The 13,553-nt window shown below is 54.7% G+C and overlaps 1 protein-coding gene across 6 annotated transcripts; it reads left to right on the top strand.

Moving 5' to 3' along the window:
- Positions 1-74: 74 nt before the first annotated feature.
- Positions 75-13,198, top strand: GUCD1 (guanylyl cyclase domain containing 1). Of its 6 annotated transcripts, none has more exons than XM_007533788.3 (7): positions 102-291; positions 943-1,046; positions 5,750-5,834; positions 6,524-6,689; positions 7,788-7,879; positions 9,938-10,179; positions 10,740-13,198. In XM_007533788.3, the coding sequence occupies exons 2-7, from the start codon at positions 1,007-1,009 to the stop codon at positions 10,832-10,834; spliced, it is 720 nt and encodes a 239-aa protein (XP_007533850.1). In that variant the 5' UTR covers positions 102-291; positions 943-1,006; the 3' UTR covers positions 10,835-13,198. The 6 variants fall into 6 exon arrangements, with proteins under 6 accessions (XP_060050036.1, XP_060050027.1, XP_007533850.1 ...); XM_007533789.3 differs by having other exon boundaries at positions 107-291; positions 10,743-13,198; XM_060194079.1 differs by lacking the exon at positions 943-1,046 and adding an exon at positions 1,966-2,114 and having other exon boundaries at positions 184-291.
- Positions 13,199-13,553: the final 355 nt, after the last annotated feature.

Raw genomic sequence — 13,553 nt, 5'->3', positions numbered from 1 at the left:
GCCCTGTCTCTCTTCCGCACCCTTTGTAGCCAACCGGCTGGCAAACGTGAGCGCTTGCACAATAGTTCCGGCTTCAAAAGAAAGGGCTCATGCTTGGACCCAGGGGCCGGTACCTGCAGAAGCAGCGACCCTCCGGCGGGCAAGCGGGGAGCGGGGCTGGGGTTTCCAAGCTCTCCGCGTCAGGGGCCGGCTGCATAGCGGGGCGGGGACTCGGGGCCTGGGCTGCCGGGTCAGGGGCTGGGAGGCAGCACCTCGCCTCTCAGTTGAGTCTCTGGAGCCCGGCTCTGGCAGGTGAGGACCCCAGCTGTACAGGGGGCCCGGGGGCCCCGGGGGTCTGGGGTGCTAGGGGCTAGGGAGCTGGAGACTTGGGATCTAGGGGAGGTCGGGATCTGGGGCCAGGAGGTCCTGGGATCTGGGGGTGCCCCTGGGGGCCTGGGATCTGGGGGTGGGTATGGGAGGCCTGGGATCTGGGGGTGGGCGTGGGAGGCCTGGGGGTTTGGAATCTGGGAACCTGGGGTGGTGGTGGCTGGGATCTGGGGGGGCTGAGTTCTTCGGGGGGCTGGGATCTGGAGTCTGGGAGGCCTGGGGGCTGAAATCTGGAGAGCCTGGGTTCTGGGGAGCTTGGGATCTGGGGTGCCTGGGGTCTGGAGGTCCTGCAGGACTGGGACCCAGGGGGTCTGGGGAGCCGGGAGTCCTGGGTTGTGGGAGCCCGGGAGCCAGGTGTCCTGGAGGTGTGGGAGCCTGGGATTCCCGGGTCCAGGGTTGAGGCGGGGGGGAAGGAGTGCTCGCCTGGGGTGGGGCTTGAGGCCGGGGCGGGGCGGTGAGTGGCCGGCGGAGGCGGGGCTGGAGGGCGGGGCGGGACCCCAGGTCCTGGCGCCGGGAGGAGGCGGGACTGGGGGGGGTCCCCTAGGCGGGGCTAGGTTCTCCCCGCCGCCCTCCCAGCCCCAGAGCCGCGAGCCGCCCTGCAGCCGGGCGGGGGCCATGGGCGCCCCACGCCGCCCGGGCCATGAGGACGGAGGTGGAGGCCGCGGCGCCGCTCGAGCCCGGTTAGTGTCCCGGGGTGCGGGGGGCCCCCGAGCGCCGCCTGCACCCCCAGACCCGGGCATTGCCCCCTTCCCGGCTGGATTTTCGCGGGGGTGGGGGGGGGGCGGGGCGGGACCCTGAGGGTTCAGGGCGGGAGGGTCCTTCTAGCAGGCAGGCCCGACACCTTGCTCAGGCCGAAGGCCAGGCCTACCATAGCGGCCGGGGAGACCCTGTCCCCTTCGGGAATGGGAGGTGGTGGCTCAGGGCCTGGAAGGGTCCGAGAACACAGAGCAGAAAAAAAAAAAAGGGAGGGGCGGGGATACCGGATCTTCTCCAGATCTCCCCAACTAGGAGTTTTGTTTTGTTAACAGATTTTGTTTGTTCGTATGTTTGTTTTTGCAAGAGCACTGCTCAGCTCTGGCTTGTAGTGGTAGTAGGGGGGATTGAACCTGGGACTTTGCAACTTCAGGCATGAGAGTCTCTTTGCAGACTCTTATGCTGTCTCTTTCCCCACCCCTTTGTTAACATTTTCCTTCCTGTTCCCATGGGTGGGGGGGGGGGTCTTGAGTTGTGGGCCTCTGGTTTTGCTCCTTTTATTGGGGGAAAGAACCAGACTGGGCTGAGGAGAAAGAGAAGGTTCGAGGAAATCCTAAGGTTTCAGTGGGACACTTGTCTTAGCCAGACAGTGCTCTGTGACTGGCGCTTGGAGTAAGGTCTGATGCTGTCCGAGGATCTGCAGTTCTGCTTTTCATAGCTGCTGTGGGGGTAATGGCTTACAGTCATAGCCAGTGCCCCGTCGGTTGGCACTGTGTTAAGTTGTTCACTTGCTGTGCCTCATGAGTCCTCACAGCCATCCCAGGAAGTAGTTGATCATTGTTATTTATAGTTTTGCAGATGGGCAGACTGAGGCTGCAAAGTGTTAACTGTCTTCCTTGCCTACAGCCACCAGCTGAAGCCAGGCCAGGGCCTCCCAGGCAGAGGCAGACCCGTGGTTCCCAAGTGGGCCAGTTCCTTGGCCCCAAGCATCAACATCTGACAACAGCTTTGGCTTGGAAGACCTCACCTATCCTTATCACTCCCCACAGGCAGGAGTGTCTCCGGGTCCCCATGGGCTGACCTGTTGGTGGCTGAAACTGGTGACAACCACTTGGGGTGGCTTAGGATCAAGGGGTTCTAGGGACCAGGGCAAGAGGAGGAGGGGCAGCAGAGCCTCTGAGGGCCCTAGATAGCAGCTTAGTCACCTTTGTGCCTCCAGAGCCTAGCACACAGTGGCGGCTTAGTAAGTTCATCTCTCAGCAAATGTTTATTGAGTTATGTCAAGCATCAGACACTAGGCTCTGGGAATAACAGTGGACACGATTAGCAAACTTTCTGTCCTTGGGAAGTTTATAATCTACTGGGAAAAAGGTGTTCATTTATTTACTTCTATATTTATTTACTACTTACTTGTTTTTTGTGATTTTTGCTAAGTACCACAAAGAATGCTGGGAAGGAGGGTTCCCACACCTTGAAGGCACAGTCAGAACGGCTCTCAGGGCTGGAACCAAAAGGATAAAAAAAGAACAAGGGAAAGAAAGGGGGAGGGAGAGGGAAAAGACTTCATGTACAAAGGCCCTGGGTGGGACAGAGCTTGATGGATCCCAAGGGCAGCTAGAATTAGGTGAGTGAGGCCTAAGAACCAAGGAGAGGCTGGCTTGGCATGGGCTGGCTGGGGTGAAGGGCTGCAGGTCATAGTAAGGGGTGAGAATTTGATTGACAGTAGTAAGGAACTGGAGGCGACTCCTCTGACTGCTGTGCCAAGAGATAGGAGAGAATCTGTGGGTGAGAGCTTAGGGCTGAGGACTTAAGTGAAAATAAAAACATAAAATATAACTGCTCTGTCTTCCCACTAGATTATTAGTCAAGAAAGACTGAACCCACAGGACCGGGGCGAGGAGGAGATGGTACACCCAGTAGAGTGTGGGCCTTACCCACAGGACTGAATCCTTGGCAGTGGGAGGAGGCAAGGGTTCAAGATTAAAGAACCTACAGTCCTTTCAAAGGGGCAGGGGGCAATGGGAAGGGGTAACAAATCCTCAGCCTGGTCTGGGCTTGCTGTGCAGGACCAGCTGGATGGAAAGTAGGCATTCTCTTTAGAGGTGGGGGAAGGGATACCCCAGTCTTCCCCTGGTGCCATAATACTCCCATGAGGTGCAGGGGCTGGAGCCTAAGCTGCACACAAGGCAAGGCACTTACCCTCAGGGTGGACCATCTTTTGGCTTTACAGACATTTCTTTTTTTCATTTTATTTCTTTATTGGGGAATTAACATTTTACATTCGACAGTAAATACAATAGTTTGTACATGCATAACATTTCTCAGTTTTCAACATAACAATACAACCCCCACTAGAACCTCTGTCATCCTTTATGGACCTGTACTCTTACCCCACCCACCCCAGAGTCTTTTACTTTGGTGCAATACACCAACTGTGGTTCAGTTTCTACTTGTGTTTTCTCTTCTGATGTTGTTTTTCAACTTCTGCCTGAGACTAAGATCATCCCATATTCATCCTTTACGACATTTCTTGTCCTGAGTACTTAGCACCTTTCAGACTTAGCACCTTTCAGACTAGCTTCCTTTTTTTTTTTTTTTTTTTTTTACCAGAGCACTGCTCAGCTTTGGCTTACGGTGGTGTGGGGGATTGAACTTGAACCTGGGACTTGAGAGCCTCAGGCATGAAAGTCTCTTTGCATAACCGTTATGCTATACCCCCACCCTAGCATCTTTTTTTAAAAAAAATATTATTATTTAAGATTTTATTTATGAGAAAGATAGGAGGAGAGAGAAAGAACCAGACATCACTCTGGCATATGTGCTGCCTGGGATCGAACTCGGGACCTCATGCTTGAGAGTCCAAAGCTTTATCACTGCACCACCTCCTGGACCACCAGACCAGCTTCAGTGATTATCTGTTTCATACCAGAAGAAGCAGTGCCAGAGTCTGAATCATGTCCTTACCTATGACACCCTGCTTCACATGGGCCCTGCCACTGACCTTTGGAGGCGAGGAGTGGTGGGGAGAGGCCATTGTAAAGAAGCAACCACAGTGGGGGGTGGTAGATAGCATGGTTATGTAAAGAGACTCTCATGCCTTAGGCTCCAAAGTCCCAGGTTCAATCCCCTGCTCCCCTCCCCACCACCACCACCACCACCACCACCACCAACATAAGCTAGAGCTGAGCAGTGTTCTGGTGAAAAAAAAAAACACAGCCAGAGGTTCCTATCTCCTAGAGACATAGGACAGGCCCATAAGATACAGACAGGTTGATACAAGGATCCCCTTCTGTGAGCCAAAGCAGGAACCCCAGCCTGCCTGGTGGAGCGTAGATGGGGGTGGTGCGGCTCTCCTGGGGCTTAGGGAAACCCCACCTGTGGCATCTGAGCTATAGTGGGAAAGCAGGGAGGGTCTGGACATAGACAAGTAGGTACTGGGACCCTACGTCTAGAAAAGGGGCTGCCCAGACGCCTGCCAGCCAGGAGGACTTCAGCCCTTCTGATAGGCCCTCCTGCTTGGTGTACATGGTAGAGCTCTGTGAGCCGGTGTGGCAGGTAGGCAGTGGGCACAGCTTCCAGTGCAGTCTGGTCTCAGGTGTAAGTGAAGCCTCAGAACCCTCTGAGGTTAGGAGGTTGTAGGGAGTCACCTCCCCTTTCTCTAGCTTCTGAACTTTGTGCAGATTCCCGGAACTTCAGAGTACAAAGTTCTTGGAGGCCATATGCTGGCTCCCTGCCTTGGGCCACAGTGTATACTGTCACTGTCTGCCTGTGCTCCTTGACTCACCTGCCTGAGATACACCCCAATATCATCTCTGGCCCATGCCTCTGCTTTTCTCTTAAACTTGGTGGTTTTGCTGTATACTAGCTCCTGTGTTTCCAGGTTACATGCCAAACATGTACTAGGCTCTTGAGAAATTTGTTGATTGAACAACTGAGTCAGAGCCAAGTCCCTCACTTTAGAGATGACCAGATTTGGTCTGACAAAGGTCAGTTGCTGGGCTCCTATAACCCCTCACAGTTGGGCAAGGATAGATTGAGATGTCGCCCCTAGTAGAATGCCACAGATTATGTGACAGGGCCCTCCAAACCATGGTTGCCCTTGGAGCTCTGAGTCAGGGAAATACCCAGGGCCCTCATGCAATGAGACATGAGTATGTGCTGAGTGTCCCCCATGACCCTGACCCTAACTTCTCAAAGCTCCTGCCGAAGATTGGGGGGCTTGGAGAGAGGGCAGCCTGGCGGGTTGTATGCACGTGGTTGCTGGGTGGTGTGGAGGAGTGACTTCCAGGGCAGCAGGAGTTGGCGCATGCATCTGGGAGAGTAGGAAAATCCAAGTGGTTGGCTGGGTGTGCAAAAGCCCCAGGGCAGGGGAGTCACAGCAGGGAAGCATCTACGTGGAGGTTCCTGCAGAGAGGCCGGGAGGGAGAAACTATAGGGGTGGGTGGCCCCCATGAAAGAATTGTCCTAAGACATATGGGAACCAGCTCTAGAAGTCTTTGAGTCAGACAACTGTTCTGACCTGTTTGAGGAAGATTCCGGTCATTAGGAGACAGGCTTGGGCCACGTGAAGTGAGCCAGTTCTTGCATGGTCCTGCAGGATCTGGGCAGCTCTGCTGGCTGTGACTCCAGAGGTGGTTGGCAGTGGTGGCACCATTCCCAGGATCAGTGACCTGCATGTGTTTCCACGCAGGGGACTTTGTGCAGCTGCCTGTACCCATCATCCAACAGCTCTACCACTGGGACTGTGGCCTGGCCTGCTCCAGGATGGTACTGCGGTGAGTGGGCAGGCTAGGCCCTCCCTGTCCTCAGCGCCTGGGTAGACCTGGGTAGGCTCTGTCTATGCTGCTGTCTCTGCTTGGGGCTTTCAGAAGGCTCAGTTTCCATCTGGGGCCAGTCGCATCTGCAAAACACAGCAGCAGGAGGACCAGGCCTTCTGGCTGTCTGCTGTGCTCTGAGAAGTCCCAGCTGCCCAGGCCTGGCCCACAGAACAGCCTCATGATGGGCATAGGTGGCCCTTCACACACTTTGTGAATTGTGCTCCCAAGAGACAGGGTCACTAGGGGCTTGTCACTGGAGCTTTGGCCTCTAAAGACCTAGAGGGATAGTAGCCAGCACCTTATGGGGGAACTTCTAGTTGTCAGTCTGGAACAGGCTCTCTCTAATACCTCTAACATTCTGGAATCCCAGGCAATATAATATGAGATTCACCAAAAGAGTCCACAGGCTGAACTTTGGAAAACTTCTGATGTTATCCAACTACCTCAGCTTAGAGACAAAGCTAGTGGGGCCAGAAAGGATGCCAAGAGTTCAGCCCGCAGAGCTGTGCCTCTAGGCTCTACTCAGGCAGCAAGCAAGCCGGGCCTCATGTTGCATCACAGTGAATAGCGGTTTCTGTGGAGTGGGGACTCTGGGGGGAAGGGTAGCCTGGACCAACCCCCCCCTCCCCATGCCTGCTCGCTTATAGCTACCTAGGCCAGCTGGACGACTGTGAGTTTGAAAGTGCCCTTCAGGAGCTGCGGCTGACCAGGAGCATCTGGACCATTGACCTGGCCTACTTGATGCGCCACTTTGGCGTCAGGCATCGCTTTTGCACCCAGACCCTAGGTGTTGACAAGGGCTACAAAAACCAGGTGAGCAACTGACAGGCACACCCACCTCTCCACCCCACCTCTGTTAGTACTAGAGTGTGTGCAGAGAAGCCTCCTGGCTGCCTGCCTGAGTCCCTCCCTGCCGAGCACTCCATACACCGCGGGCCCTGGAGCTTCAGAGCACAAGGTGCTGACCTCATCCGTCTACCGCTGATTTACCCTGTTTTCTCAGGACAGCAATTGCAAGCTCTGTGATTGATACTTTGAACTAAAACCCCAAATAGCATCTTTCCTTTTTGTTTATTTTGAAAAAGGATACTGGTATATCCCCACCAATCCACCAGCACGGCTTCCTTCCCTGCACATCTTGAGCCTGTCTGGCCTGCTACCTGGGCTCTATAAAACTTGGCCAAGCAGAGCTGCCACTGCCCTTGCTGGCATGAAGATGGTCACAGGGCAGCCAGTGCTGGTCAATGTCTTTGAATCCCTCAGGCCAGGGGAAGAGGCTCACGGATCTCGTTTAGTCTGTCTATGAAGCTGAGAAAAGAGCTTCTCCATAGGTTTTTTTTTTTTTTTTTTTTTATGATTTGTTAATGAGAAAGACAGGAGAGAGAGAGAGAGAGAAAGAACCAGACATCACTCTGGTACATGTGCTGCCAGCAATTGAACTCAGCACCTCATGCTTAAGAGTCCGACGCTTTATCCACAGTGCCACCTCCCAGACCACTCACTCCATAGGGGCTTTTGGCCTTGCAGGCTCCTACACTGAAGCCTGCTCCTCAGCCCTCATCTGGGTGAGTGGATGGCAGCTCAGTGTTGGGTGGACTCAGCTTCCCCCTTGCTCATTTACTGTAGCCGCCTGCTCATAAGCCTGGGAGCTAATGGTCTTAGCTGCCCACTACTCTCCTGTGCATTCCAGTGAACTGCTGTGCCGGCTGGGGTCAACACAGCTTTCTTCACATGGCAAACCACCAACACCCCCCCCCCCCCCCCACACACACACACATGCACACACTCACAGGCTGAGTGCCTCCATCTTCTCCACCTCTGACTCCTCACATGGCCTTTACTTTGTTCAGTGTGTATGTGGGGGTGAGAGGTGGGACATGTGGCCCTTCCAGCTTGTCCTTCTCTCCTCAGTCCTTCTACAGGAAACACTTTGATACAGAGGAGACCCGGGTCAACCAGCTGTTTGCACAAGCCAAGGCCTGCAAGGTGCTGGTGGAGAAATGGTGAGACTCGCCATACCCTTCCTTGTCTACCCATACACTTGTCTGGGGATCTCGGGGTGGTCTACAGATGAGAAGGAGGACTTGGGTCTGGCAAAGCCTGGCTTTCCTGTCCTGGAGGTCATGAATATTCATTTGCCTCAGAGCCTTGTTTTTTCCAACTATCAGATATGGGGCAGTGGGGTTATGTAACCTGCTACAAGGCTCTGCCCTGGGGTGGGCCCTGGGCAGGACTTGGAGGGACGGTGAACAAGGCAGAGTGCAGCCAGCCCCCTGGCTGCTCACAGAATGGTGCCATGGGACAGAGCACAGGAACGCCAGTGTGGGTGACAGTGAAGGAGCATTCCCACATGGTAATGGAGAGACTGCCAGGGATGGCCTGGCACCCAGATCTCCCCATGATCTGCTGTGACCTGGGTGTCTCCCTCTGTTCATTTCATCTAGTGGGGGACGGGTAATGTTTGAGCTTCCTTAGGCCTGCTCACCTCCCAGCTGAGCTGTGGTCTGCTGAACTGGATCGTGTGCGTCTGTGCGTGGTGTTTTTTTTGGCCACCAGGGTTATCACTGGGCCACTGTATTGGCACTATGAATCCATCACTCTCTTCCTTTCTATTTTATTTGATAGGACAGAGAGAAATTGAGGGGGTGGGGAAGAGAGAGGGAGAGGGAGAGAGAGAGAGAGAGACCTACAGCCCTGCCTCACCACTTGCCACTGCCTGGGCCCCATTCTTTCTTAAATAGAGGCAGAGAGGGGAAGAAACCAAAGCTTCCTTCAACACAATAGCGGTACATGATCCACCTGAGTTATTCTGCCATCCCAGGTTGCTCACTTCACTAAATTCTGTGTCATTGTTACCAATCTAATTCCACAGTAGGTGGTTTGGAAATGGGAAGGTTTTTCATGCATCTTCGGAGCACACAAGCACTCTAGAAGGAAAGGCAGCGAACATTCATTATTGGCACTTGAGAGAGACCGTCTTTTCTTGTTGAGTGAGGAGCAGGTGCTATCCTCACCACCTCCCCCACTCCCCAGGAGTTGAGGGAGGAAAGCTGGTGTCCGTTGCCCACAGTTGCATTATAACAGTACCTCAGCCATGCTAGGGTCTGAGCTGGGCTCCTCCACCCCCCCACCCCCCACCCCGGTTAATCTGTGCAACCTGCTGCTTTTCCTGACAGCCCAGCCTAGTCCCTGCTCTCTTCCTGCAGATGAAACCTCCCCCCCCCCCCCCCCACAACTCTTACACTAGGAAGTCAGACAGCCATTTCTCTTAAAGCACCCCATAGGAAAATGGACCGTTTTCTTGGGCTGAGACAACAAACCTCATTGCCACGTGGCTGAGCTGAGAGCCGAGTCAGGCCAGGACACATGGGCCTCATTCCACCACTCCAGAAATGACAAGGAAGCAGGCCTCAAGCCAAATGTCCTCACCCACCAGGATGGCCGAGGCCCTGATCTAAGACAGCTCCCCCCCATCCCTTCTCCTGTTCTAGGTTCTAGGACTTACTACCCAAGAGTCCTTAGGGAACTGCCTCAGGCAGCGGGCTTTGCTGCATTATAGGGTCCCCAGGAAGTCCTGCTGACCAACCCTTTCTGGGCAGTCCCTCCTGCTGTAAGGAGCCTTAGGAGAAAGTGAAAGGGAGGAAGGGAGAAAGAGTAGCCCTTTCAGAGAAGTGTTTGGTTTTGGAACTGCCCAAGTCACGTTTGGCTTAGTTTTGGGGAATTAAGTCAGATCAACAGTTTTCTGAGTAAAACCCAAGATTGAAGGGGAAGGACCAAGGGAGACACTCCACAACAAAGAGCTCACTGGGCAGGAGGTGGGGTTCTATGCCTGGGGCCTGTCTGGAGCTGACCTGCCCCTCTGTGGCGGGTCTGATGGGTCCCTCAGCATCCTGCACTGCTGAGCCTGGGCTGCTGTGACAATGCAGGGCGTTTATTCCACCTGTGAGGAACTCAGGGCGGAGATGAGCCATGACTCCAAGTTCTGTGACACTCGGGGCAGAGAGCAGGGTTCTAAGCAGTGGCCCAAGGCCCAGCTCAGCTGACCCACCTCCTGCCCATAGTACCGTGAGCATACAGGACATCCAGGCACATCTGGCCCAGGGCCACGTGGCCATCGTTCTGGTGAACTCGGGGGTGCTGCACTGTGACCTCTGCTCCAGCCCAGTCAAGTACTGCTGCTTCGCGCCCAGTGGCCACCGCTGCTTCTGCCGCAGCCCTGACTACCAGGGCCACTTCATCGTGCTTCGAGGCTACAACCGCACGGCCGGCTGCATCTTCTACAACAACCCAGCCTATTCCGACCGTGAGTATAGCCAGCTGACCGGCAGGTCTCCAGTCCATAAGACCTCTCTCCCTCACCACCTTCTCCCCAAGGTCATTCCCCCCCTACCCCCCATCACCTGTGCAGCACACTCAGGCCCACTGGCTTCTCTCATGCCCGGGTCTTGGCCAAGCTGGCCATCTCCCTCCCCCTCTGCTCGGGGCCGGGCCTCACTGCCTCATGCTGCACATACTTCGGTTTTCCTCCCTCTGTGGCCTCACCAGCCTCCTGCCACACCCGGCACAAAAGATCTGTCCAGCTCCATCCAGGGCTTTCCCACTGCCCTAGGGATGAGGGAGGTCACGGCAGACTCACCCCGCTGGTCTCAAGCTTGTTTCTCCTCCTCTCTGGACCCAGTTTGTCCATCTGCTATACTGGGGAGAAGTCTGAGAATGAGCTCTCAAAGCTGCAGGAGGGTAGGCAGGCTTTTGGTGGGGGCGGGGAATGGGACTTGAAGGGTGAGGGGTGGCCAGGCCAGACAGGTTCTGATCTCTTGAGAGAGGTCAGTGCTCTCTATAGACCCATTGGCTGTGCGCCCCCAGCAGGAATGTGCAGCACCAGCGTCAGCAACTTTGAGGAGGCCAGAACCAGCTACGGGACAGATGAAGACATCCTCTTTGTCTACTTGGACAGCTGACAGTGGGATCCCGCCCTGCTCCACACCAGGTGGGCTTCCTCAGAAGGCCCTGGCCCATCTTTATCAGCGGGGACTCAAATATGGAGCTGTGTCCTTAGTCAGCAGGACAGTGGCCCAGGGAACTCTGGAAGACCACAGACAGTCCACTTCATTCGCCAGCACTGAGTGTCATCACACCACTTACCCCACACACTTGCAGCTGCTGGGAGCACCCCACGTGTGAACAGAACCTCCCCCGGGATCTGGAACCTGAATGCAGATGGACCACAGGGGGCATCCGGCCAGGGTCAGGGGAGAGACCTGAGCCCACTTCTCCATAAACCCAGGGGCTAAGTCCTGAGAATGACGCCAGTTGTCAGAGGAGCATCTGTGTTGGGAGACTATCTGACCCTTACCCCCAGGGCAACGGACTTCCATAGACCTTGCCAGGACCCGCTCTCGCCCATCTCCCCTGGAATGCTGCAGACCTCCGTTCCCATCAGGAGATGCTGCCAATACTTCTAGCCTCCCAGGGGACCTAAGTTCCTGTGACTGTCCAGGGCCTTGGCTCTAGTGAGGGCTGGACCTCAGGCCTCCTGCATCTCTAGGATGAAGGCGCTAGGTCCAGTGGGCTTGGGGCCAGGGAGTGGAAGAACCCTGCTTCCTGCCAATTGGCAGTGCCAGAGGCAACCCCCCAAAATGTCTGACCTGAGGACCACAGCCGTGTGGGTCTCAGAGGTCTTCCCAACCACCTGAGAGTCTCATGACACTAGCCAAGGTCCCAGGTAGTTGTGCAGGACTTGGTGCTCCTAAAGCAGTGGCAGGGTGGTCACTGGTGGTGCCTCTCCCCCACCCCCCATGGTGTTTTCCCCTTTTTTGCACAGCATGTTGGGTCTCCTGTGACTTGACAGTGGAGGGTGTTGTTCGCACACAGGGTCACGCAGCATGGCCTTGAGCTATTCCCTTTTTTCTTAAATTTTATGTGTGTGTGTGTTTTTTCTTCCTCCCTCTTTCCCTCCCTTCCTTCCTCCCTCCCATACCAGAGTGCTCAGCTCTGGTTTTTGGTGGTGCTGAGGATTGAACCTGGGACTTTGGGACCTCAGGTTTGGAAGTCTTTTGAAGAACCATTCTTCTGTCCGACCCCCCCCTTTCCTTTCTTTCTTTCTTTCTTTCTTTCTTTCTTTCTTTCTTTCTTTCTTTCTTTCTTTTTTTTAGGTTTAGATTTTCACTTTTGCAGGGGAGAACTGCCCTCAAGTAAGACAATAATAGTGAGCTTGCAGGTACTTTGGAACCACTGACACCTCTTACAGGGCCAGGTGAGCCAGGTCAAGGTCCTCTGAAGAGATGGGGATGGGCTCACACTAGGGGGATAAGTGCTAGGGCCTTAAGTCAGCACACAGTCCAGTCTGGGGCGAGTCAGCTAAGCAGAGGTGGATCTCAGAACCAAGGGAGTTGAGTTATTCCTACAGGGGTTGCCCCAACAGCCAGACGCCCCTGCGCTTGGTCTTCCAGTGCCTGAGGCACGACACCATGGTAGCTGCTGCCCCCCAACCCCCGAAGACTTACCCACCCGTCAGCTGCCACCACCCCAAGTCAGCGCTATGAGAAGTGGAATTGGACTCTGTTTAGAGCTCTCTCAGAGCTCCCCGGCACATTGCCCCCCAATACCTGACAGCCCCGAGTTGAGAGGGAGGTACTGTTGGCTGAGCAGGCAGCCTGGGTTCCAGGGACCAATGTTGCCTTTAGACTGGTCTTGTCTCTGTTGCCTTAATGCTGGATAGCCCAGGCCCCCAGGAAGCTCAGATCCTATGGCAGTGGTGCCATGTGTGGTGGTTGTGGTGGCATCCTTAGGAGGGTTCTGAAGGCATTCATGGTGAAAGTAGTCATGTAGAGAGAAGCAGCAAGAGGAAGAGCAGCTTCCAGGATGACTAAATATGAGTGATGCCTGTCCACAGGACACTGAGCAACAGCCCCTGGGCTTGCAGGGTGATCTCTCAGGACAAGCTCCAAGTTAGAGGCCACCCATCTGGGAGACTTAAGTGAATGCTGCCTGCCTCTGCACTTGTGCCCTCTGCCTTGGTGTGGGCTCTGGAGGCAGGACACACACATACTACACCATACCGCTGTGTCCTGCATGGGTCAGGGAAATGGGTCCAGAGATAATGCCTGGACTTCTGCCTGTAGCACCATGGCACCCACCCCTACCCACACATTGGGGACCTAGCAGAGTCCCTGAGGCTGCACTAGACATTTGGCTTCATTCACTCTAGACACCTGGAGGCCCAAGGGATCTTTTTGCATTGCAGAGATTTTATACATAAAATTTATTTTGTTTGTAATGAGCCATTCTCAATAAACATTATTCTCATTGCAAAAGGATGGCAACCTCTGACTCTCCTTTAGGAATTCGTGTCTCCTCCTGAGTTCTTAGCATGAGCACACAGGGACCTGGGTCCTTGTAACTCTACATGTTAGCTGGGACTGTGTGTGTGTGGGGGGGGGAGGGGGTGCTCACCAGGGAGGAGATGAGTGAGCCCTCGATGTACTCTCCCTCCAGTCAGGAGGCCCTGCTTACCTGCCAGTTACAGGGCTGTTACCGGTTGATTTTACAAGAATTTTTTTTTCTTTTACTATCTTTTTTTTACTTTCAGGGTTGTTGCAGGGGCTTGTTGCTTCGCTGGAGCTTGTTGCCTACACTATGAATCCACTGCTTCTGGAGGCCATTTTTTTGATTTTTTTT

The sequence above is a fragment of the Erinaceus europaeus genome, chromosome 1 (genome assembly GCF_950295315.1).
Source record: "Erinaceus europaeus chromosome 1, mEriEur2.1, whole genome shotgun sequence".
Taxonomy (NCBI): Eukaryota; Metazoa; Chordata; class Mammalia; order Eulipotyphla; family Erinaceidae; genus Erinaceus; species Erinaceus europaeus.
Note: the sequence above shows the minus strand (reverse complement) of the source record. Positions and strands in the feature narration are given on the sequence as shown.